The 25,817-nt window shown below is 38.5% G+C and overlaps 2 protein-coding genes across 2 annotated transcripts; one reads left to right on the forward strand and one right to left on the reverse strand.

Moving 5' to 3' along the window:
• Positions 1-317: 317 nt before the first annotated feature.
• uba2 (ubiquitin-like modifier activating enzyme 2) lies at positions 318-11,920 on the reverse strand. The gene is made up of 17 exons (XM_063873813.1): positions 11,678-11,920; positions 10,417-10,500; positions 10,194-10,264; positions 10,040-10,104; positions 9,839-9,939; positions 9,028-9,149; positions 8,802-8,869; positions 8,555-8,676; positions 8,228-8,327; positions 6,279-6,427; positions 6,002-6,095; positions 5,711-5,823; positions 4,300-4,455; positions 3,458-3,554; positions 2,799-2,904; positions 2,522-2,664; positions 318-1,434 (listed from the first exon to the last, which is right to left on the reverse strand). The coding sequence occupies exons 1-17, from the start codon at positions 11,816-11,818 to the stop codon at positions 1,214-1,216; spliced, it is 1,953 nt and encodes a 650-aa protein (XP_063729883.1). The 5' UTR covers positions 11,819-11,920; the 3' UTR covers positions 318-1,213.
• Positions 11,921-14,410: 2,490 nt separating this feature from the next.
• On the forward strand, positions 14,411-25,735 carry lcat (lecithin-cholesterol acyltransferase). Its single transcript, XM_063911679.1, has 7 exons — positions 14,411-14,787; positions 19,259-19,415; positions 19,911-20,026; positions 20,211-20,306; positions 22,696-22,920; positions 23,125-23,317; positions 24,660-25,735. Exons 1-7 carry the CDS (start codon positions 14,637-14,639, stop codon positions 25,021-25,023), a joined length of 1,302 nt encoding a protein of 433 aa, XP_063767749.1. The 5' UTR covers positions 14,411-14,636; the 3' UTR covers positions 25,024-25,735.
• Positions 25,736-25,817: the final 82 nt, after the last annotated feature.

Genomic DNA, 25,817 nt, shown 5'->3' on the forward strand with positions numbered 1-25,817 from the left:
CACAGTCTGCTCTGATTGGTTAGCTCAGTTGTGATTAGTCAGCAGCTTAGAGGTGTCCCTCTTCTTAGCCAGTCATGTACAATGTATGGGAGCACTAGCCAATAGAAGCAAGTGTTGCATAGTGATGTCATTATGTTATGGAAGTAAACCAAAGAGTCCAATCGAGGCATTTCAGGCAGAGGGGGGAACCTTTACAGAGCAATTACATGCATAAACACCTATATAAAAACACTACAGGAAAGGAAAAAAACCACAAAAAAACAAGCATAATAGGGCCCTTTAAATTGAAAGGGAGTCAGATAAACAAGACAACATGCTGCATTTTGTTGAGTTTATTGGTTTCACCAAATTGGTCCAACGGCATCAGCCTTTCAAAAACAAGTCAGATGAAATATGAAATAATGCACACTGAAACAGGAGATGGACTGGAGAAGACCGCAGGAGCTCAACTGCTGTGCATTGTTACTTCAGTGAAGGAATGCAGTGCCATCAGAGTCACCTCTACAGTACACTGCTTCATTAAACTACTAATAGCCTGCATCTTAAGCCTTTGGGATACACTTTCACTGTGCTACTCCATGGCCATTTTAGTCACTTTTCTTTCCTTTGTCTAAAAGCTGGACGCCTCACTGTCGCATAGTTTTGGAAGGCATGGTTACAAATGTGCAGCCAAAATGTCTGAGTTCTAGTAAAGAGGTAGCAGACTAACAACCCCCCAGCACATCATGGCCCCTTTCTCCATCAGTATCTCACCTACAGTTACAGTAGCACAAGCTGCAGAAACCTGGGTCTCACCGTCCCTTTATAACCGATCATCAATACAATCCAAGAACATTTTTTGTTTTTGACCTGACCACAAAGCACAAAAACACCCTGACTTGTGTAGCATGAGAAATACAGTACGTTTATAAAAAATACAAAAAAAAGCTGTTTTCTTTCTTTTTTTACCATCAAAAGAAGCATTTTATAGGGAACAGGGAATAATAACGATAACAAAAGTTACATTTTTTCTTCAAAATGTAAAGTCTATTTACAGCATCGTGTCAGAAAGGAGGGAGTATGAAAGCACAAACACAGAGTTTGGGGGGGGAGGGGGGTGTCGAAAGATGAAGCAGGGCAGTAAATTGTTCTTCATAAAAGAGGTGTTTTATTCAAACCTGTCAGTCTCCAGTCAAAACAGTAAGCGTTTAAAGAGTCCTTCAGGCAGGAGGGGTTAGTCCAGAGTGATGATGTCATCGTCATCATCATCATCGTTGGTGGGGGCATCTGCTGCACCTGACTCGTCCATTCGCAAACGTTTGCTGGAGGACTCTCCGGTTTCGGCGTCCGAGTGCCTCCTCTTACTGCCGCTGGATGGTGTGGCTGCTGCAGAGCTAGACGACGCCTCTTCCTCGTCAGACTCGACGATCATGAGGTCATCTTCGTCTGCCGGAGCTGAAAGGTAGAGGACAACAGCGTACACAGATGGTGAAGAAACACATACCATTTGTTTCCACCATCACAAGAATGCTCCAAATAAATAACTGAATTGCAATTAAGGTCTTCATAAAGTAAGTTATGTTTTGTAGAGCCACAGCATTTATTTTGTGTTGTTGTAGGTCAACTATCATGAAGACGACTTAAGCGATGCAAGAAGATGCCATCCTATGACAGAGCCTCAGTACAGGCAGTGTCCAGCTGCAGTTCTCCACCTGCGCCACCTTCTGGCATGGGAGGTTATTTTAGTGTACATTTTAACACTTGAGTTTCTACTGACTCGGCCATGTTTAGACTAGGAACTGACAATTATTTTTATTGTCAATTAATTTGTAAATTAGAATTTCAATTTATTGACGAGTAGTTCCAACTATAAAATCCCCCAAAAGCTGGTAAAAACATGCAGATAAGTGCTTTGCAAAACCCAAGATAACACTCAAAAGTCTTATTTTGTCCACAATTCATTGATTTGAATTTCCTGTAAAAGAGAGACACTCCGATAATTTTGAAAGCTCTTTAAAAATGACTAATTTATACTAATCGGTGTATCTTTGGAGCTCAATACATTTGAAAAAAAGGCAGCTCCCCTCATTTGAATGAGACCAGTCTGTGTAGTGAGGGGGTTAGCAGAATAAATTACCCAAGGCCGCATTGAAACTAGCTTATCTTTTCGTCTTGAAAGCAATGGAAGGTGTTTGCCAACCAAATTGGTGCAAGAGCAAATTCCTGGTGGATTAGTTTGGGACTTGAAAGCTTTATTTTAGTGTTCCTTGCCATCGTTACAGTAAAAGAGAAAACATCAGCATAACTTTAGAGTAGTCAATTGCTATTATAAACTGCTGTGCAGTGCCTTGGTGTTTGATAGGCCTTTAGATTTACACCTATGATTCTTATATCTGCACATAAAATAAAAGCCCGTACACACACGCAGTCACTGGGGAAAAAATACAATACAGTTTATACATTCCTGCTCAGTGTATTTAACAAAGACCCTTAACCCAAATTAAAATAGATAAAATAAATAAAGTGTTCGTCTCATGCTGACCTTTAGAAGAGGTGGATGGCTGGGCGGAGTCATTGCTGCCATTAGTGACGCTGTTAACCTCTTCTTTGTTTGGCTGAGGGGGGGGAGCTTTGTCCGGGGCATCACCTACCACCTCAAACTCCACATCCCGCTCCAGTTCCTCACTGCCAAAGAAGATGCACAGACTTTGTTAGTTTGTTCCGTTGAGTCACCATCAAAAACAAATCATGGGAACTCAACACAAGTTACTGTGCACAATGCATTTCATTCATCAAGGCCTATTCACAGAGGGACATACGTGTGCAGGACATTGACGAGGAGTGTGTAGTCTTGGAGGAAGTCATCGACTTGGAGGCGGCTGCCGTTGCGGATCCCGAAATCGGTGAGAAATTTGTTGTTGTTGCCTATTGACAGACAGGTATGGTGTTACACACAAACCTAAAAACATGCATTTGTTGTACTTGACATGTAGGCATAATCCATTCTGTCATACTTGAACACCAAATTGTTTAAAGGCTATCACACCCAAATATATATTTCCATTTTTTAAGAATGTGCAATCTTGTTGCATTTATAAACAAGCCCAAACCCTTTTTAAGTGCAAGTTGTTAATGTTTCATTACTCTGAATACCCTCTGAACTCTGCACAGCATTTTCTCTGATCTTCTCATCAAGGATAAATGAAGAAATCCAAAAATGCTCATTTTATTTTATTTTTTAACTTTGAAAAGACAAACTCTTCTGAGACAGAGGATGCAGACAAGGTTTACTGATCACACCACTCATGAACACATAAACAGTGATGCTTTTCACTTGTTTTTTTAAATTTCCACCTTTTGGGCCAGAATGTGTTTTAGGATAATTTAGTTGCAGAGATACAACAGCGCCCTCTGCTGTCGGCACTAAGAGTTGCTACATGTGATGCATTGAGATGTGTTTTTCCTGCTTCCTCCTTACTTTCTGTCTCTCCTTCCTCTGAGGAGATGAGGATGGTCCCTTTCCCATCCTCTATCTGAACATCCGGAGCCACCATGCCAAACCTCTCCTTTAGGATCTGATCAAAGCATACAAGATCAAGTCAACCACAAGCAGGACCAGAACAAACATTTAAAGCACATGACACCATTTAGGCAATGATTACAATTCCTCAACAAGAATTCCCTCATTCCATAAACATAATATACTGTGGTTCATATCCTCAATGGTTCCACAAGCCATAAGACTGTTGAACACCTGTCTATAATAAACCTTTTATCTATACATTTCAAATATCCACATCTTTATATATTGTCATCAGTAAACAGTATGTATTCTACTGTACAGCATTTCATTTTACATTCTATTTTATGTATATACAGGAGTTTATTTATTCTTGCAAAATTATATTACTTGAATTTTTATTTTTTTATTTCCTATTTTGACGTGTTAACTATTTTGTATGTCGCACTACTGGCTGGGCCTGGGACTTGAAGTTTTCATTGCCGATAAATACGTGTTAGCTTTTTCCTCAAGCAATATAGGCTATGCCCAGTATTGGGTCTTAAAAAAAAGAAATTGAGAGTCATCCAAGAACCCAGTAACAATATCTTGGAACCATGTCTTCAGTTTGAACAAATGTGCAGTATGGGAGTATGACCTTCAAACAATTCAGTTCAAGCTGAAGGGATGGACATTTTAAATACTTTTAATTTAAAATAAAAGTGTTGGCATAATTTACAATACTGTTGTTTTCAAGACCTTTGTGAATGAACGACACAAGTTCATGTTGGTGTATGTGTGAAACAGGTTGATGATATTACCCGGTCCTGCAGACAGAGGACGGTGGTTTTGTGGACGTTCAGTTTGACCGTGACTTCGGGTTTGCTGGTGCAGACGTAGCAGTTGGCGCAGGGCGGATCCAGGATACACGGCACCAGCAGCTTCTTCCTGACGTTGGGGCACTTATTCAGGAAGATCTGGAGGAGAGGAAAACAATGACCAGTGTGAAAAAACACTAAAGAGCTAGCAGTAGGGTTGGGAGATTGGAGGAATATATTGGTGGATGGTACGCCAGGTGTTTTTAAAGTCTGCATTGATAAATCATGTTAATTAAGTTGTATTATTTATTAAGTGTTCATTTATCAATGTATGCAAGGCTGCCAAGTGTGTCAAAATGAGAATAACATATATAGCTCAGATCAAAGCAGTGCAGTGTACAGTTTATTTATCAGTGAATAAAGTTACTGCTCCTCAAGATCCAAGCCTAACTTCAGAAACTGCTGATTAAAGAAAGATGGTTAGCTCTGAACAACTCAGGCTACCTTAATTTTGGTTGACCTTTAAGGTCGGCCCAAATACGATCCTTTTAGTGACAAGCCGCTCCTCTTTTCTCAGGTTTTCTTTTTTTGTTCTTAACCTTACAATATGCTAATGGTAAGTTAAGTACAAATATTTGAACTATAGGTAAATATTAGGGCTGTCAGTCGATTAAAATATTAATCGCACATTATTTACCTGTTCTAAATGTACCTTAAAAGGATATTTTTCAAGTTTTTGTAGGTGGATAAATATGATTGCTTTATAATTAATCGTAAATTATGTTTATAATAAATAAACAATATTTATTATAAGTTATAATGCTATAATTATTATTAATTATAAATAATGTAGATATTTATTCAAGACAGTAAACATCATTGTTATTGCAACAATCTGCGACGAAGTTATGAATCTTGTTTAAAGTGGCGTCTCTCCAAGGCTCCTAAGATGGTCGTTTTGACTCTAGCAGCGCCTCATCCTCCACAGTGTTCACTGACCTACAGTCTGTAGCCACCATTTAGCTATTATGCTGTCCTCTGTGGGGCTCTCTGTGGTCAGCGAGTGATATTTTAAACTCGGCGTACTCCGGGGGAAACTTAATTCACTTTGCAGCACGTACATATTACCTCGGTCTTTTCGAGAAATCCACCCGGCAGGGCTTTATAGCTCAACTTTCCATTCAAAAGTGACTTTTCCTTCTCCATTTGTAGTGTCTTTCTGCTGTGATCCACAATGTTACCATGGTTTCCTGATATTTTCTTAAACTACGGAGCGGGCCCAGGGTCACAGAACGCACACGCGTTAAAAAAAATAGTTCCGTTAAAAGGAAGGTGCGTTACCGCCGTTAATAACGCGATTAACTGACAGCCCTAGTAAATATCCTAAGCTGCACTAACCAGTCCTGGTACTAACCGTGCGACAGGACTCCAGTTCCCCAGACAGGATTTTCAAGCCCTCAAGCACAATGAGTCCAGCAATGATAGCGTTGGTTGTAGCAATAGCTGGGATGATGTTTCCCGCCATGGCTGAAACAAACAAAAAGACCACACTCTTAATTCAGGCTTTTAAAATGGGGGGCCTCTGAATGTGCACTACAACTATAGAAGGTAATCAAGATACGTTTAACCACTTAAGATCATTTACAATATTCATTATCAAAAACAAAAGGTCAATGCTACATGATGGTTTGATTCCAGAACTTACACTTCACATCGAAGCGACTCTTCGTGTTCATGCTGAAGATGTGCATACGAAGGTTAGCTGCTGCTGTAACAAAGTCCATGGCTGGGGGGTCATCCTGAGAACACGAGGCGGCAGGGAAGGCATTAAACACAATGCAAGTAACATTTCACTATGGCTGTGTATTGGGAGTTGAAGGTAATTTCATTTAACCCTGAAAGACAAGTTACTCAATGTTTCTTAAAGAACTTTACTATGCTAAGATTTACTGTGGCCCCCTCAGTGAGTGTTTGTGCATTACCTTGTCCCACACCAGCTCGGCTCCTTCTCCTTTCTCCTGCAGCATTGAGCGGAGAGTCTCCACGCTGTGCTGGAACATCTTACAGAGACCCCAGACACTCAGAACCTGCTGGTCCTTCAAACCTGAGCCCACAGACGCCTCCTGAGGACCTGCCAACAGGTTGAGATGAACATAAAAAAGGTCAACAAATGAACACCAGAGACTGGCCTATAATGTTGTTGGGACGTGTACTTGTCAAACACAGTATGAGATCATCACCTTTTTACTCAGGCTTTTGCTTTTTCCTGCAATACTTCAATCTGATTCACTGATGAAATAGCACACAATAAGTCCATATCTGGATATTAAGACCTGTTGTTCCTTATAAATGGCAGCTAATGAAGTTCTGCTAACTAAATGCCAAACAATCTGCATTTCCTAGAACTTCTTCACAACAAAATCCTTCCAATGCGCAAGTGGTAAGCTTTAAAGTTGAAGCTTAACAGCAGGACAGGTTCTGTTTGTTTGCATCTGTAGAAACTTAACACAGCTCCAGAACATTGAAAGTGACAGCTCAATAGAGCTGATGTCTGAAAGTAGGGCTGCACAATCAATTGGTAATGTACTAGTGCAAAATCTGAAACACAGTATGCTCAATGTTTAGTAAAGGCCAAGTATGTTAAAATATCATAATGAACGTTTGGTACAGATCCTCTTAAAGGTCCCCTATTATGCAAAATGCACTTTTTTAATGTCTTTTATGCATAAATGTGTCCCTGGTGTGTAAGTACACTTACAGAGTGTCAGAATATACAACCCTCTCTCTTTTCCTCCTTACCCACATCTCTAAAGACGGGGGTACAAACGAGCTGATCCAGATTTGCTTCGGTTATAACATCATATCGGAAATGTGGGCTGGCTTAACATTGACTCCTGGCAACGTCCCGCCCGAGTGACATGTCCCAACCTATCACCCGCAATATACAGTCTTGCGCAGCACCTCTGTGTGTGTGTATTCAGCAGGATGTCTGCAGGAGGGACTTAGAGTTGTTGTTTATATAATACATATAATGTCTCTGTTCTCGTGGTAAACACTGAGAAGTGTTTCAGAAATAATGCTGGATGTGGTTTGGAACATAATATGGGGTTTAATCACGGCAGCGTTTAGCTGAGTATATTCTCCAATAGAAAACTTTCACAGAGGACAGAGAGCTGCATGAGCTGCAAAGGGGCGTGGACAACTTCAGCTCAAATGTAAAGCTACAGTCACAGAATCAGCACTTCAGGAACGGCTGAAATAGAGGGGGATGAGGCATGCTACAATGGTTGATCTGTTTGGTATTTCGAGCAAAACACTTCACAGACACGTTTTGTATACATATGGCCCTACAATATATAGTTCAAATAAAGCATAATAGGAGACCTTTGAAAAGAGTTCAAAATATAAATCACACCATGATCATTTAAACACAGTTTTCAATGATAATGTGAATTATTACCAATTGCAATATCACTCACAAATGAAGTAGTTTTTTGCCTCATATCTGAAAGTACAACCAGGAAAAACAGGAGTAATCCACATTTTTAGCATGCAGTGCACTAATGTCACCAACTGAAAACAGCTGTCCAGCTGTGGCAAGCAAAATGTGTGAATTGAGTCTCATCTCCTGCAGCATGTGGTACTGTTTCTATAAAAGCTCTTTTCTCTGCACATAAACATCAGGTTCCAAAACTTTTCGGCTCACCCTAAAAGCTAAAATAGGGTTTGCATTCCAGATACATGCTCATTATCTTCCTGACAGACAAGTTGTTTTTTCTCGAGGAGTCGCAAAACACTGCCACCTATAGCTGCTCTGCCATTCCATGTTTCTTATCTTAATTGTGGTCTTTCAGGAATGTGGTTTATTGCTTAACAAGCCTGTTACTTTAACCATTTAACCAACAGTTAAGCTGCCTGTAAACAGACGTACCACTGTTCCTCAGCTGGTTCCAGTCCAGAGGTGTCGGAGCTTTCCTCTTCTTCCACAGCTTGTCCATGGTCAGCAGATACCTGATGTCATCTTTGAAAAGCTGGGGAGAACAGCAAATCAGAACAAAGCGCGTTACTGTACTGGTCTTAACCACCTGTTTTGCAGAAATGCTGTATGTAAATATTAATAATAAAACGACAGGAGACTTTTAATCCACCGCTTAAACATGTTACTGGGTTTACCGCTATGTGGGGCCAAAGTAACCCATTCTTTGTTTGACAGAAATGTTGTGTTTTTAAGGGACTGCATTCATTTTTTCACTGGTACCTTGTGGAAAAGTTTAACAGGGTCGTATCCTGTGGAGCGGGCCCATTCCTTGGTGGAGACTCGCTTGATGTCCCCGTCCTTTTCTGAGGCTGTGGCACGAGCTGCTGTTTCTTCGGGATTCCCTGTTTGCAGAACACACACATTTAAAAGTAGGCTACATGTGTATTTCCTGCTGTATCACTATCCATTCTGCTAAATTATTTCATTAGTTATTGGGGGAAAAATGCATTGCCAAGCTCTCACTCACATGAAGCCTCTGGGTCCGCTGTGTCTGGGGACACCTCCTGATCTGCGTCCTCTTCACCAAAAAGCTGACTATGGTGGCAATAATCAAACAGAGAAAATGACCATAAGAATAAATCATACTGGTAAATATTGTTAAGAGCAAGTGTAGTTTTTATAGTGCAATGCATCTATGTTGGAAACTAAGTCAACAACGATGCTTGTTCCGTTATGGTGCGATAGAGTCTTACTTGAAGAGGTACTTGGCCCAGACGATGCAGTGAATGGGCTCAGATGGCGTGTTTCTGATGGTGCATCCTGGGAAGGTTTTCTGGGTGGGTTTAGGTTGGCACTCGTAGCACTCAGTCAGTCCCTGAGGCGGAAAGGAATAGAAGGAGGAAAAAGTGCGACAGAGACATAGTGAGAGGCCGTACAGTGGGTGGCCACATTTTACTGCATAGCAAAAATGCAATCAATGAAATGTTTGAGTAGTGCATGAATTTTACCACTTCAAGTTTCTGATCAACTGTTTTTTTTTAATGAGTTTGTGGTTATATGCCTAAAATATGTTCTGTGGTTAACACTAACTGAAAAGATTTTACGTTCTGTTCCATGACATAAAACACGTCAGTAAACACCCCGCTTGTGAGTGTCTTAAGTTTATGTGTCAAAGAAACTAACAACGTTGCAAACAAGGGCGCAAATTAGACTACGAAACATCATCACACTGAACATTAGCTGCCTTTAGATTAGCTGTGTTGACATGAAGCCATGCGACTGTGATGTAATGTATTTTTGGCCATAGCTTTTTATTTTGACGATTGCATTTATGCTTTATAAATAATACAGCAGTGTTAATGTGTGGAGATGATACTGCTGAAAGAAAACATGCAAGTATCATAGACCTTTTATTTTCTGAAAAATCAAAAAATCCAATGGAAAAATCTTTTTGTCGAGTAACCAATTGCTATGCTACTTTCTGGTTCTACCTACAAAAACACATCACCACTGCAACACTATGTTGATGTCATTACAAATCAAATAATGAAGTGCATGTTCTACCTTCTTGATGACTGTGACTTGTCCCAGGTATCCCGCAGTGCCACTCTCTATCAGAGGGATGTCTGCTGCCAAACACATCCTGTTCACATGGTTACGAGCCGCTATGGAGACAGAAAGTGTTTTATTTTCCTCATTATTTCAATGTGTTGGCAGTTAGGAGGAACACTATGTGTGGGATGGGAGGTCACGTGAGAACAGTACCTCTGTTATCCAAAGCATTCATCACCAGGATAAACTGTCTGAAGAACTCCACATTGTAGTCTGGGCTGTTGGGAAAGAAAAATAAACACCATTACTTTCAAAACTCTGTATTTAATTTAATAAATTAAAAATAATAAGAAATAAATAAACTCACTTCATGATGCTGTCATGGTAGGCAGTGATATTTGCAGTCGGACAAAACGTCAATGCACTCTCCTTGGCCACCTGCAAAACGAAACAAAGCAACCAACTGAGCAAGAAATGCAGAAGCAGCACATCAAAAATGTTTCAGTCTACAGTGTGGTGTGGTTGCAGTGTTTCAGCATTGAATTTTACAGCGAGCAGTAACAGAGGATAATTTTCTGAGGATCTCATACCTGTGCTTTAGACTTGCCGACATGCTTCTTCTGGAATAGGAACTGTCGGTTCAAGTTGCTGACATCAATTGTGTCCAAGTCAATCTGCAAAATCAATTTGGTAGTCAGTCACATATCACAAACAGGCAGCTACAATGTACATGTCACAGCATTGGATGCAGCTGTTTGTTTATATTTCCTTTTGGATACCTATATATGTCTGAGCAGATGATGACAGATAGGAAGAGTTCCACAATGTAATTAGGGCCTTAAACTTCTTAAATTCCAAAGTAGGGCCACACAATTCATCGTATTGTAATCGCAATATGGGTTAGTTAATATAAAAAAATACTTTTCAATAGCACTGTGCATTGTGTTTCAAAAATGATATTTCTCTCTAATAATCCTGAATCATATCACTATGGCAATATTGGTCAAAATAATCCCAATTACGAATTTCTCCAAAGCCGCCTGGCCCTATACCGGACTGTTTTCAGTTATCTTCTCATTTTACTAGAGTACACATTCACCGTTACTTTAGACGTCTTATTAACTTCATTCAGGTACAATGCACATTCCAAGAAATGAGAAACTCCTCCAGTTTGAGTTCAAGGCCCAATCAGCTGTTGTTTAATAATGATTCTTGTGATATTTAACATTCATTTATATTGCCTAAGATTGTTGGTTCCTTGTTTTTTATGTGTAGTTATTGTCATTTTAAATTATGCTGTTTGTGTGGTAGTCTATAAATGTTTCTTGCACCTACCAGTCTCTTGAAATTAGCCAATATCATATAATTCAGTAAATTAACCTAAAGTCAAACATACTGTTTTCAAAAGTCTCTAAATCCTACAATCGGATCCAGTGGGTCAAAAATGTCCAACATATTAGATTTTTTTTTTTTTAAATATTACGCATATAAACAAAGGGGCGTCCAAATGACAGTGCAGTTGACACAACATCTGAAAGAAGTTTACTAGCTGACTTTGCACTGTTAATGGCGCCAAATACTTCAGCTAATGATGCTACACTACACCTCCAGGCGCAGTCTGTGCAGCACAAAGACCTAGCTAGTGTGTGTGTTAGCTAGCTAGCTAACACACACACACACACACACACACACACACACACACACACACACACACACACACACACACACACACACACACACACACACACACACACACACACACACACACACACACACACACACACACACACACACACACACACACACACACACACACACACACACACACACACACACACACGAGAGACGGACCACTTCGATGTTCTTGAAGCCGGTGAGGACAAGGTTCTTCAGGAGCTCGCAGCCGATACCACCCGCTCCCACCACCAGCACCTTGCAGGTGGAGAGGGAGTCGGACAGTTCTTTTCGGAGGGGACCCATCAGTTGGACCATGTTGACCGGCTAAAGACAGATTCCAAACCTGTAGCACAGAGAGGCTAGCGGCTAGCTTCTTTTTCTACAGAACCGGAGTCCCGCCTACTTCCGGGTTATTAACTTCTTCTGTGGTGTTCTGGGGTTGCTGGTTATTGCCTTAGCTTCCTCTGCTGGACGGTTTGCAACGCAATGTCGAGGTGCGCGTTTTTGAACCTGTGGTGTGCATAGATTCATTTTAGCATATCAATGGTTTGAACTATTATACTAAAGTGGTGTTTTCCTCTTAGTTACCCACATAAATATAACAGACGTAAAGTGTAGTATTTGTTCTGTACTGTCCCTGCAACAACTTGAATAAACTATTATACATGCTGGGTGAAATAATCTCGCACTAAAAAAATAAATGGAGACAATGAAAACCTGACATATAAGGTACAGAGCATAATACAATAACTGTAACTATGTAGAATAATAACATAAATAAAAGAGAGCTGGCCGGACAAAACTGGCCAGCATGGGAGACCGTGCTTTCTCCTCCCTCGGCCCTCGTCCGTGGAATCAGCTACCAGAAGATTTAAGGACCTCTGCATCCCTCTCAGTCTTCAAGAAAAGCCTGAAGACCCACCTGTTCCTCACCGCATTTTCCTGACTGTGCTTCATTTTATATTTAAAGCTTTTACGAACTTAACCTTTTTCTTTTATGTTTTTGACACTCTGAGCCCCAGTTGATTTTTTATTTTTTTATTTATGTATTTTATTAAATATGATCCTTACGTAGCTTTTATTTCATTTTAATTTATTTCTTTCTCCCCATAGCATTGTGAAGCACATTGAGAAAACGTTGTTTTTAAAGTGTGCTATACAAATACAATATATCATTATTATTATTATTATTATTATTATTATTATTATTATTATTATTATTATTATTAATAATAATAATAATAATAATAAAAATACTATTCAACTAAACATTAAGGATGATATTAAGTTTGCACTTCCACATTTGCTTTAGGGGTCATCATATAATTTCAGTTATTAATAAGCTCTGAGAGACTTATTAGCATCTTTATTTTCATTTGTCCTCTTATCAATGAAGGGTTGCCAAGTCTCATGAAATATCTGAGAATGAAATATGAAATATATATCAGAATCCATACCGTGGATTTGCAAAATCCAGAAATAACAAAAAGGAAGTTTCACTTTTTGGGGGGCTAGTTTATTTAGTAATGGAGTACAAAAACGTCCTTTGCCAAGGTCACTTAATCAAAAAGTGTTCGCATCTAATATCTGACAGCACATGTAACAAACACCATTGATATGAGCTACAGAGACTATTTCTATTTTAAGTAGTCTGTTTGTTTGTTCATACCATATTGAAGCTTGTTTTATGCCTCAGGAATCTATGTGTTTGAAATAGGCCCAATAACGGGCAGATCATTTAAGCCCTTAGAAAGACATTCCATGACATTATTATGTTTACAAGGGGGTGAAAGGTGTATGAGTCAATGATCAAATGCTTTAAAGTTACTTACAGTGTCCAAACATGTCCAATAAGGCATGTTTACTCAGGGTTACTATAGTTTATGTGCACTTATAGCTGCAAGTAAACACAATCTATTATGGTCAGGATATGGTTTTCGCAGTTGTCGAACTAAAACACATGTATAAGACTTAGGAAACAAATCAACCATGAAACCCTTTAAAATTAGGTAATTTCCTGATTATGAGTTCACCTGCTGGGGTATTCTGTATCCATGGTAAAAGCAAAGTATGATGACTTTTTAATATGCTGCCTTACTTTGCTATCTTCGTGTTATAGTTTAAAACATGAATTAGGGTGTTTAAAGATCAAAATGCCACTGAACAACAAAGCACACTTGTATAAATAACAAGTACCTACATACGTATAGGCAGTATAAATGTTACACAGACCTTTATGGGAGCATTAAAGTCTTTTCTAATTTATGGTTTTAATCTGTAGACCATATAGAAACACCTTGTTTCTCTTAATTTTGTCTCTTTAAAACATATAATGGTTAATTGTGAAACACATTACAAAAGGTCATACGTGTTTTTCATTGTTATAATGATGTTGCACCTTATACTATGTTACTTTCTTAATTATTATATTTCCACATAAAAAAGTCTGAAAGAAGTGGAGGTTACGCTGAACTTGAAAGCATCACAAATGGACTGGAAAGTTCAGGCAGTCCGGAGACTCCTGAATGGGAAGTCAAGTTTATCCTTTTGTGTTATCATGCAAATGTTTTAATACAAAATCAAAGGTGTAGAACTACTCAGACCGTTTACTTAAAAGTAATTCTATACTCAAGTAAAAGTACACAAGTAATGGCATCAAAATGTACTTAGATAGAAAAAGTTACAGTACTCATTTTCCAGTATGGCCCATATCAGATTTATAAAATATAAAATTTTTGGCAAAACAACATGTATTTATAAAAGGAATACTTTATTGTTCGTAGAAACAAATTGATCTTCCTTGTCATCTTAATGACGTTCTCTTGTCAATGCTGTTGGTCATTCATTTACATTCTATTGTGTAAATAAATAGGTGGGATTCAGGAGAATCAATAGGGCAATGGGTAACGTTCCACGTTGCATTTGTCCCTGTGCCTTCTGCCTCGTACGTGTGTGTTCTGACAGCTTGATTAATCATCGCGTTTGAGAGCCAAGTGTAACAGAAATGTTCTGTAATTTGTTCATAGTCGTCCAGGGAATGTAACTTTTTCACTGGTCCGCCAGTTCCCCGCCTCCAGCACACACTCACACGGACACCCAGCACCGCGCAGTGCTAAACGCAGTCAGAGGAACCATGGAGCCGGCTGCTCGGCTCTGCACCGGGCTGCTGCTCGTCTTTCTGCTCGGGCTCCATCACTCCTCCGGCTTCTGGATCATCAACGTCGTGTTCCCGCCAAACGCCAAATCCATAGTATTGAGCAACAGCACTCCACCTCTTATTATCGGTAAGCCAAGCGAAGGGACTGTCGTTAATGTGTAGTCAATGTTTATTAGTCACATCTATTTGAGCAAATCCATAATTTAATATCTGGCAGACCAAGGTTTAACAGGGGTCCTGAAAGCCTCTAGCTAAAAGTGTATGTCTAAAAATATTATATTATTTTTTAATTTGTAACAACTAGCTTTGATAACACTGTAATACATCAATAATTATAATCAACATATCATATATATTACTCTGAAATGGACAAATCTGCACAATGACTACTTTTACTTTTGGTATTTTAAGTATATTCTGATGCTAACCCTTTTGTACTTTTACTTGAGTAATGTTTGCAGTGCAGGACTTTTACTTGTAACAGGGTATTCCTACACTGTGATATTTCTATTTTACTTAAGTACAAGATATGAATACTTCCTCCACTCTGTGTGGGAAAATGCACCACCAGAAATGACAAGTTTGCTCCTGTATTATTTTTTTGATCTTGAGGCCCTGTGTCAAATTTAAATACTATGTTCTTTATTTCTGTGTTAACAAGCATATTTCTCAATAACTAAGCAACTTATGTCACCTTTAACCAATTATGACATCATAGAAACATGTACACATTGCAAAAACGTTCTTCCACTTCTCCTTCAGATATTGGAAGAAACGAGAGGTTAATAACAGCTTTATCTCTCTAACTCACTGTCTGTGTATTGATGTCTCTAGCCTATCAGTGATGCCGTAGACTGTATCTGTACATTTGACCCTGTATTTACTGTTTGTGACCCGCTTTTTTATTTTATTCGCAAAAAGGAAATAATACAAATGTAGGGGATGGAGTAGAAATACATGATAACAAAAGAATCAGGGAAATATCACATGGACAAAGAATATTATAAAAGAAAACAGATATTAGGTATGTTGATTGCCTTTCTTTCAGACTGATTGGAAAGTAATTTCACTTGTTGCTAAATCCTTATTATATATATTAAACATGATATTATATGTAGAAATGACATAACGATGTTGAAGGAAAAATTATAACAATGCCGCAGAAGTTTCAAACATTTACAGATTATTTTTTTAATACCTTTCATTTACACACCGCCCCCTGAAAGCCTTGGCATGGATTAGAGACAACATGTCTGTTTGTCTCCTGCTTATCTAGGTCATACTAAGTCTTTTCAGCCTCAAAGGGCCAAAGTTTGATCCGGTGGTCATGCTCTGTAGGGGTTTCACGCTTCTGGTCTTGTGAAGACCATGAATTTGGCCCTGTTTCAATTTTTGGTCAGTATTTCCTTCTTCTACTTCCCTCCCCTCTGACCTTTAAATCCGGATTCCTTCTTCTATTTTCATACTGGCTCTTTACTTTCATTTAATCACATCACTTTAGGAGCCCTGCTGTGTTAATCACACTACCTCACTGTTATCTGTCTGGGTGATGTTTTTCATTTGTCACGCTTTTAATTTTATCCCGTGAAGTATTAGAAGGTCTTCTTGGTTAGACGTCTTAGATTAAAAAGCCATACGACATGAGATTAGTTTTACATCTAGCTTGACAAATACACAAAGATACACCGCTATATACATCTCCATACAATTTTGTAAACATGATGACGCTAAAAAACAAGGTCACCCACCCAGATAGAGGAAAGCCGCCCCAAGTACAGACAATAGATAACAGTAAGTAGATAACCTGTCTGTTCCTGTGTCTTCGGTCATTTTCATCATGTGATTTGACAGGGGCCAGTTTTAGAAAGATGGACTTTGACTTTGGCTTGGATCAAAGCTCAAACTATAGCTAATAGCTAATAAGCTATGAATTTGAGAAAGAATTGGACTTGTTTGGAATCGTTTTCTAAAGGCTAAAAAAGGGCCAAAGAAAAGTGTCATACTGCTATGTGCCATACAGTCCAGCATAAAAGGTTTTCCTTCTGGAAGAATTCAAGAGTTACAAAGTCATTTTGGAAAGAATTCAGTAAAAGATAAGGGAGTTACTATCAGAACTGAGAGTTTTCTTGCACAATAGTAAAGAGCTGAAAATGATAAAAGTTCAGCAAAGCTCTTTTTGACACGTCAGGTTTTCCTGTATGTGATCAGATGGATGAATGAGTATTTGTTTTACTTTAATATGTCATGTTCTTTATACTAGTCTTTATTGAACAAGGATAATGCATACAAATACAACCCTAACCCTAAGTCTCAAGGAGAGAAAAGTTACTATATCATGGTTATGGCTAAAGGCTAATTTCCATGTGTGCAGGTACACACATAACAATCAACAAACACTTTAAACATTTGTTAATGTCCATCACTCTCACCAAAAGTGTTAACTTGAAGGGTACCAATATGTGTATTCCTACTACATAGTAAAATCTGTTTGTGTTATTAACTACTGACCTTCAAATTGTTACTACGATGGCTCTGGCATCAAATGACAATAAGAATGCAATGACTTTATGAATAGTTATATCAGAGATTAAACTAATTCCTATTCAAGAAGTTAGTTTAGTAGGGTTCGTTTGCGCAACCATTATTAAGAATCAGATTTTGTTGTTTATTTTAGGATTTCACTGCAGAACTTTTCTCCTCCCACAGCCTATGACCTTTTGTCTGCAGTCAAAAGGTCGTTTACCGAACATAATTCATGCAGTCTGCTGCAGAGAGTTGAGGGTTTCCACATGTGGAAAAATTGAGAAATCCCGTGCCAATCACTGTTGAAACACAGAGAAAACCTGCTGTTAAGTCAAAATAAACATTTAAATACGCAGTTTTATTTATTTTTAGATCCAATGTTACATATTCTATCTTCCAAAAAAGTATAAAGAGTATAGATGCTGTGGTCTTCAGATTCTGTTATGAAATAAAGGATATACCAAAGTTAATATTGGACATACTTTTTTATATATTTAATGAACCATCCCAAGATATTGTGTGATCCAAAATTGAGCCGTAACTCTGGTCCTTTCCAGATGTAACAGCCTCCCTCTTTTACAGTATAGGTTAAAAACAGGACAGTTCAATGACCAGTTATCTACAGCAGCAACCTCTTCAGCTGGTGACCCCTTAAAGTAAGGCAAAGTTGAATTGCAACAGCTTGTTTCAATATAAATACCAAAGAGGAATTTCTCATTCATAACTTTTAAGATAGTTTTACTTGCTAAAACCCTGAACAATCCAAGAATAGTTTTAATCTTTGTTACCCAATCGATTTCTAGCATTCATTTATGTTTTTGTCATTTCTGCATATTCTTTAGAACGTGATCAAGAGAACAATAATGGATTACTTGGATTATTATATGTTTAAGACGATTGATCCGAAGTAAGACCATAAAAATCCCTAGAGGATGAACTGTTGTGTCTTGAGCTTCTGAATGGTAATGTTAGATGTATTTTGATTCTCCTGTATACCCAGTAGCCTACTGACCTCGTTTGTTGGTAAATTGGCGTAGGGATCTTGCCGAAAATGTTTTAGATGTTGTTTTTTTGCACGACACCTATGTGTATGATGTTAAGGTCGCCAGAAAATGTGCAATATTAGTTCAGGATGATTCCCAACACATTGGTATGAGCAGATTTGGACAGTTAAACATTTTTGGTGCTCCTGGAATTGACTTCTACTACGTGGATCCTGAGCCGTGGATGCTGAGTCGTGGATCCTGAGTCGTGGCTGTGCCTTTCACTGTGGTCTGGCCTGATGCTCACCTTATTACTTCTTTGATAGCCCCCATGGGATTGCTGATATCCACCTGGACTCAAGGTGTTGTTATTTGAACACACGTGCATTTTCAAGCATTTAACTATCTATGTTATAAATGTATTATCTTTTTAATTTTCACAAGACATCTATTGCACGTCTGTCCGTCCTGGGAGAGGGATCCCTCCTCTGTTGCTCACCCCGAAGTTTCTTAAATTTGATCCCCAATAACTGGGGGGTTGCTTTGGAAGTTTTTCCCTTGTCCGATGTGAGGTTCTAAGGACAGAATGTGTTGTATTCATATTCTGTACAAACTGTAAATCCATGGAGACAAATGTAAAATGTGTGATATTGGGCTATATAAATAAAACTTGGTAAGATTTTCTTAGCAGAAACATTAGAGAAACAATAAGATAAATGTGTGGCACATCAAACTCATCCTTTAGTATACATTTTGAGGAAAAAGAGACAAATTCAATCTTCGACTATACAAAGTGTGAATCGTTTATTTTCCAGCGAAAAACTAAACAACGAACATTTTGGAAACAGTACTCTCAACACAAAGAGTTGAGAGTAAAAACTAACCCACTGATTCCGTTACTGTGTTAGCGTGAAGGTAAAACATCTTGGAAAAGGCATAGTTGTGAATTATGTCCTTAGAAGTTGGATTCTCTGAAACATTGGGGTTGTCGCGAATCAGGGGAAACACTTTAGACTTCACCTTACAGTGTTTCTCTTGAAGTTACATTTACTGATGTAACATGTGTATGTGTATGTGTTTGTGTGTGTCCAGTGCCAGGGAATTTGGGGAATCGTCTGGAAGCTAAGATAGACAAGCCGACGCTGGTCCACTGGATGTGCTACAAGAAGACTGAACACTGGTTTCCCCTGTGGATTGACCTCAACATGTTCATGCCTGTAGGTGTAGACTGCTGGATTGATAACATTAGGTAACACTGACTGCCTATTAATTCCTATCCTCTTCTGTAACATGTATTAGGTTTGAGCATCTTAATGAAAATAGAGTGGTTCAGATATAAGTATGTCAGCAAATACCCTGCTTGTGAATGTCCAAATCTTCTTTGTGTCATGAAAATGGTGGTTGATTAAATGAGACTATTTAATGTCATCATGTCAAACGTTAGCCATACTAGCTTAGCATGGGAGACGTGAAGTCATGCGACTGTAATGTAGTTGGTTAATAGCCTAACGTTAGCTATTTATCTATGGCAATTGCATATACGCTTGCGCACAGCTAGTTTGGGCATGGAGCCTGGCAGGTTACAGCTAGCATTTTTTAAAATGGTTTTACAGTGACTAATAATATCTGAAAAGAGAAAAGATATTGCTCTGCTTAATTGTCCTCTCTGATATTAAAGTCACATTGGAGAATGTTTCTGCCTAACTAGACTTTCATAACTCCCCTGTCCATTTTTGTGCCCCAGACTTGTTTACAACAGGACGACTCGGCGGTCATCCAACTCACCAGGGGTGCAGGTGCGGGTGCCAGGGTTTGGGCAGACATATCCCATTGAGTTTCTAGACTACAACAGACTGGCTGGTGAGAACAATGTACTGCTAGGTTATGGGATTTCATGAAAGCAATGTTACCTAGGAATTGTGCTCTGTTCCTACAATATCTAATAACATATCCTACATGCACTTTTTAGCCCAGCTGCTTTGTACCAATTGATGTTGATTTGGCACCTGGCATTCACTGAGACTGCTGCTTTTGGGTTTTGCAGGTTATTTTTACACTATGGTGCAACATTTGGTCAACGTGGGCTACACACGGAATGAGACAGTCCGAGGAGCACCGTACGACTGGAGATTAGCTCCTAGTAAGTAGCAAATCTACACACACAAACACACAAGAGCTTTAAAAAATATATATATTGCTGATTTAAGCATGGGTGCATAAAAACTGCATCAGAAGGGAGAAGGAGCCTGGAGACCAACTGTGCTTGTCCTTCCTGAGGTAAGTCCTGCATAGTTGGTATTTGGACTCCCTTTCGCTATAATGGTTTTAATAGGTGAAAAATAATTATGTTAAAACATTAAATGAGAAAACAAAACTAAAAATGGAACTCATAAAGAGGGATGATGTTCATTTTGTAAATAATTATCTCATTAAGAGTTAAATGGACAATAAATCATCAATATGGCAAGGGCCAAAATGCCAAATTAGAATCTTCAAAACGGTAGTAAAAGAAACCATGGGGGAAGTCATGGTGACTAGGTCCACTTCTTATAAACAGTGTTTGGTTAAGTCTCCATCCAAAACAATGTGGCCACCTGGGGGCAGCGGAATAAGCTATAACGCATTTGCTGATTTGCCCATCCAGCAAACACATAGCAACATTAGCATTACATTTGAGTTGTGTCTCTGGTCCCCTGATTAACATGAGTTTGATATTCACCCTCTTTCAGCCTTAACTAACTGCAGAGTAAAATATCTTCATTTCTAGGAGCTAAATGCTCCACTATTTCCACTAGCTAGTTGCTAACATTGTCTTTCTGTCTTTTTAAACAGTGGTTTTATCAGAACACAAGTTATATAACCAGATTAATGCAGTAAAGCTGTGGTCTGTAAAACTATAAGCTGGGAGACCTATATGTACATAATCTGGTAAGGAGTATAATTATGAACATACATTCTCCGACTCCTACAGTCCTTCTTGGCGAAATCAAGGGGCCTTAATGATTTGCGGCTCTTTCCATACCTGATACATCTCAACTCCTCCAACTAACATAGAATGATAAACCTGACTCAACTATTTTTAGCCAGTTTTAGCCCATTGTCTTGTTTTTATTTGACACAAAGTGACCAGCTGGTGAAGTCGAACATCTAGCAGCTAAAACATTTGGTTGATGGAGACCAAAACAAAGCTTAACACGACTCCAAACAATTAAAAATATTGCTTTTGTGTACTTGATGCCTAAATATGCGAGCACTTGATAGCATGTTAGCCACAGAGTTACAACTAAATCTGTACTGGTACCGTTGGTGGTTCAACCAATAGCTAGCATAGCATAAATGGTTAACGACTTGCTAGGTAAGTTAGCCCAACTTTGAACTTGCCAAATTGTGCACTGGTGTGTCCGCTCTGTATAGCTCTTCATATTATCACTAAAAGTGTAGTAAAAAACAAACTCTGTAGACAGCAGTTTGCTCATAAATGTAATATGTTTGCCCCCGTGTCTGCTTATACAGTTGTTTTTGCGTTCTGCTCTGTCATAATATAAATTTGTGTGAGCTGTCCTGTCATAGGCAGTGGTTGAATTCACACACTGTTCACATTTTAGGTACTTGAGTATTTTGAAATTATACTGCTTGATACCTTTATTCCACTTTATTCTTTATATCAGTATTGCAGGCTAATGTGCTTTTTACTACACTACATACATCTAACAGCTTTTGTTACTACCTACTAACTACATTGTTAAAACAAAGATAAATATATTATTAGTATTATGATAGATTATGAGACAGCATTATAGATTAAACTACAATACAGAGTAGTATTTAAAGTAAGTAAATGAGCTCCAACTTTCCAGCTGCAACATTAAAGTGATGAACACAATAATGCATCCATAATTATAATCCCACAAACAAATAATATTGCCATACTATTAGTATATTTTGATGCTTTGGTACTTTAACTTGAGTACAATTTTTAAGTGCTGGACATTTATTTGTATCTGAGTATTTTATCATCTCTTTTACTAGTACTTCTTCCACCTCTGCTCAGAGGTAACTACAGTCATTGAGAAACTCTGCCCTCTGGTGGTGGAGTTGGGAAGACAATTCCCATCTTGCCGCTCTCTACCACCTACAATGAAAAAACTGCTGAAATGTTGACTTTAATTAAATGTATTATGTCAACAAATGCCATATGACCCTATTAGATCGGTTGCAATAATATTAAGTTAAACCTATTTAAACGTAATATTTGGGCTTTCAATTAACCTAATACAGTTATCTGTTAACATAATACATTTAATTAAAGTTAACATTTCAGTTGTTTCAGTGTACCTCTGTGAAACAGTGTTTTCCATAGAATGGGACACAATCAGTATGAGACATCTTGATCTCCATAAAACTATCAATAAATATGGGTTTCGATAAATTATCAGTATCGCTAAAATCCTAACAATGCCCATTTTTAGTCATAATGATAATGATGAGATAAATGATCCGGTCATCATCCTGCAACCCTCCTCACACAGATGAGAACACAGAGTATTTGTCGAAGCTGCAGGACCTGGTGGAGGACATGTACGAGGAATACCAGAAGCCTGTCTTCCTGCTGGCACACAGCATGGGCTGCCACTATGTCCTCTACTTCCTCAACCACCAGCCTCAGGCCTGGAAGGACAAATACATCAGGGGCTTCATTTCTCTGGCAGCTCCATGGGGGGGCGCTGTCAAACCACTCAGAGTCCTGTCGTCAGGTAATGGCTGTTATCAATCAACAAATAGTCTTTATATATATTTTAAAGAAGAAACAAAAATGACACCTTTGCATACGTGTCATTTACACTGGGGACGCAGTGGATAGATCCTCAGTCATTTTTAATGACTTATTTTGTCACTTTTATTTTAAAATGTTTCGTGGCGGTGGTGTGAGATTTCTATATTTCTGACTTTCATTTCAGGGGAAAATGACGGCATCCCGATGATTTCCAACATCAAGATACGCGAGGAGCAGAGAATGACGACCACTAATCCCTGGATGCTGCCCTCAAAAGCCTGGCCAAGCGACCACGTGTTCATCTCCACACCCACCTTCAACTACACCAACCAGGACTACCAGCGCCTCTTCACAGACATCAACTATGAGGACGGCTGGTAACTAACAATTTTAATCTAATCAGGGTTTGCCCCTGTTAATCAGCTTAGTGGTTGTGTTGGTCTTTGTCACGATAGAATTCTTTGATCACTGATGAGCCATTTTTAAAGGTGTTTCATGCTGAATGAGTATTAGTTTTTCTCAGACTGTAATGACAAGGTTATTGATTTAAAAGAATAATTAGACTCATTCATTACACAAGAGCAAGGCAATCGGAAAAAGACAGTGACTATAAAAAAAGAGAGAGCCTGCACACTTCATGCTACAAAAACAAAAACGACAACATCTCTGGTTTCTCTACATATATATTTATAGTGTTCTTTCTTTTTGATAAGACTTTTCTGAAGGACAGATACAAGCATACAATGTTATAACTAAATAGTGTTTTCCCATCCATTTACATTTTTACACCCCTCCCTCACACACACTTAAATGTAAGTTCAATCCAAAATATTATTGATCCTATATAGGAAAAGAAAAGAGAATAAATAAATAAACAAGGAACAGAACAAAATATTGAGGAGATAAATTAGTTAGTATTCAAAAATAAACAACATTAAGTAACAGTGCATAACATTGAATACAAAAACCAAATACATTTTTTTTCCAATGCTATTGTGTGAGTGTTTGAATGACATTAAGATAATCTATCAAGCACAGCCATTTCTTAGAGAAGTTATTTACAAAAGGGAAAATGTTAATCTTAATTTCCTTTCTTTCCATCCTGGTACTGCAATCCTATAGCGGTGGAATGCTAAGTACTCGTTTAGGTCCCTTTATAAAGTAAAGTTATGAATGTGGAAACTGTAAGCAGGGGATATGATTTTGGTATTGGAAGCATTAAGGTGTCAGTTTGTAGTGCATGTAGTATTGACTAATCATTGGTTGCATGTACGTTAACTGTCCATGTGTGGAGTAAAAAAGGCAGAGAGCACTGGCTGAAATGCAATATTGGTTTGGTTTAAGGAAAATTTAGCTTTTAGCTTTTTTATAAATTGTTTCGCAATCATACACAGAAAAATTCCATCGGATGGAAATATATTGTAGACCTCTAATTTCTAGTGGCTCAAGTTGCAGATCAGACTGTAAACAATGACTGGCAAAAGGCAGAGGAAGTCTTTGCCCGGATATCCATTATCACTTATGCAGATATCCCCCTGGCAACACTGTAATACATCAAATGTTGGCAATTTTCCCCAGGGATTAAATCATCGTTAGATTGAAATCCAGGTAATCAGTATGAATGACCCTTTTCTGAAGTAGTCATATGATCCATTGTTAAAGTGTTTGTGCTTGTATTCACTTGTATTTACAACCCCATAATATTCTTGTTGGTTCCAGGCACATGTGGGAGGACACCAAGAACCTCACTGGTGACCTCTACCCTCCTGGTGTTGAGGTGTGGTGTATGTACGGCGTAGGCCTGCCAACCCCGGTGACTTACATTTACGACGAGGAGTTTCCAAACAAGGACCCGGTGGACTTTGTTTATGCCGATGGGGACGACACGGTGGACAGCTTTAGCATGAGCCTTTGCAAACGTTGGGTGGGGCAGCAGGAGCAGCCTGTGCATGTTACAGAGTACAGAGGCCTGGCCCACCTGGACATAGTGTTCGACGAAAAGGTGATCAACCAAGTGCAACAAATCATGGAGGGCCAATCAGACTTTCCCACAGAGGTTGATGTCCGATCCGGAGCTGAATAGAAGAGCAGTTAATAGGTTAAACAATAACATGACATGAGGTGCTGTATTTTCTACATAGTAGACTTCAAAATCTGTTTTAATGTCAAACATTAGCACATTTCACACATGTCCAACTTTATTAGCACCCCCTCTTGTCCAAGGTAACACTTTTAAACTTATCTGGACCAGCAACAAAGCTTACCTTGACCCACCCAGCCCATAACCTCGACCCCCTTATCTAAACTAAAGGCTGATGACTTGTTTGACCCTGATCTGTTTATTCCCATATATAAGCTGTGTAGCTAGTTTATCTTCCTTATACTTGTTGGTCACCATGATGAAGCTTATGGCAATGATCATGGTATGCCTAATTACCCCAATAATAACAGACATAGTAATAGGGATATTTGTTTTAATGATGGATTATTTAATGTTGTAGTATGTGTAGTCTTCCTACAGTCCATTAAGACAACTTCAAATCCTGATACATCTTTACAATCTTTACAAACTCTTTGGTGTGACTGTTATGAATATGATAAAGTGACCTAACCTGTAGCTTGTTTTTTTTTTTATCGTTTATGCTGTGATAGTAATATTTCTATTAGGGTGTATAATAGAGATATTTATATTCTTAAATACATTAAGCTAGTGATGTGATTGTTGCTGTTCTGTAAACATGCCAAATGTATTTGAATGTTTCCACTTACAATAAAGATTATAATTTCACAAAAAACACGCTAATGAAATGTTTACAGGGACTGAAGACACATGTCAAACTTTATCGCTCTTTGCGTCTGCGGTTGATTACTCGTGCC

This window comes from Eleginops maclovinus, chromosome 2 (genome assembly GCF_036324505.1).
Source record: "Eleginops maclovinus isolate JMC-PN-2008 ecotype Puerto Natales chromosome 2, JC_Emac_rtc_rv5, whole genome shotgun sequence".
Taxonomy (NCBI): Eukaryota; Metazoa; Chordata; class Actinopteri; order Perciformes; family Eleginopidae; genus Eleginops; species Eleginops maclovinus.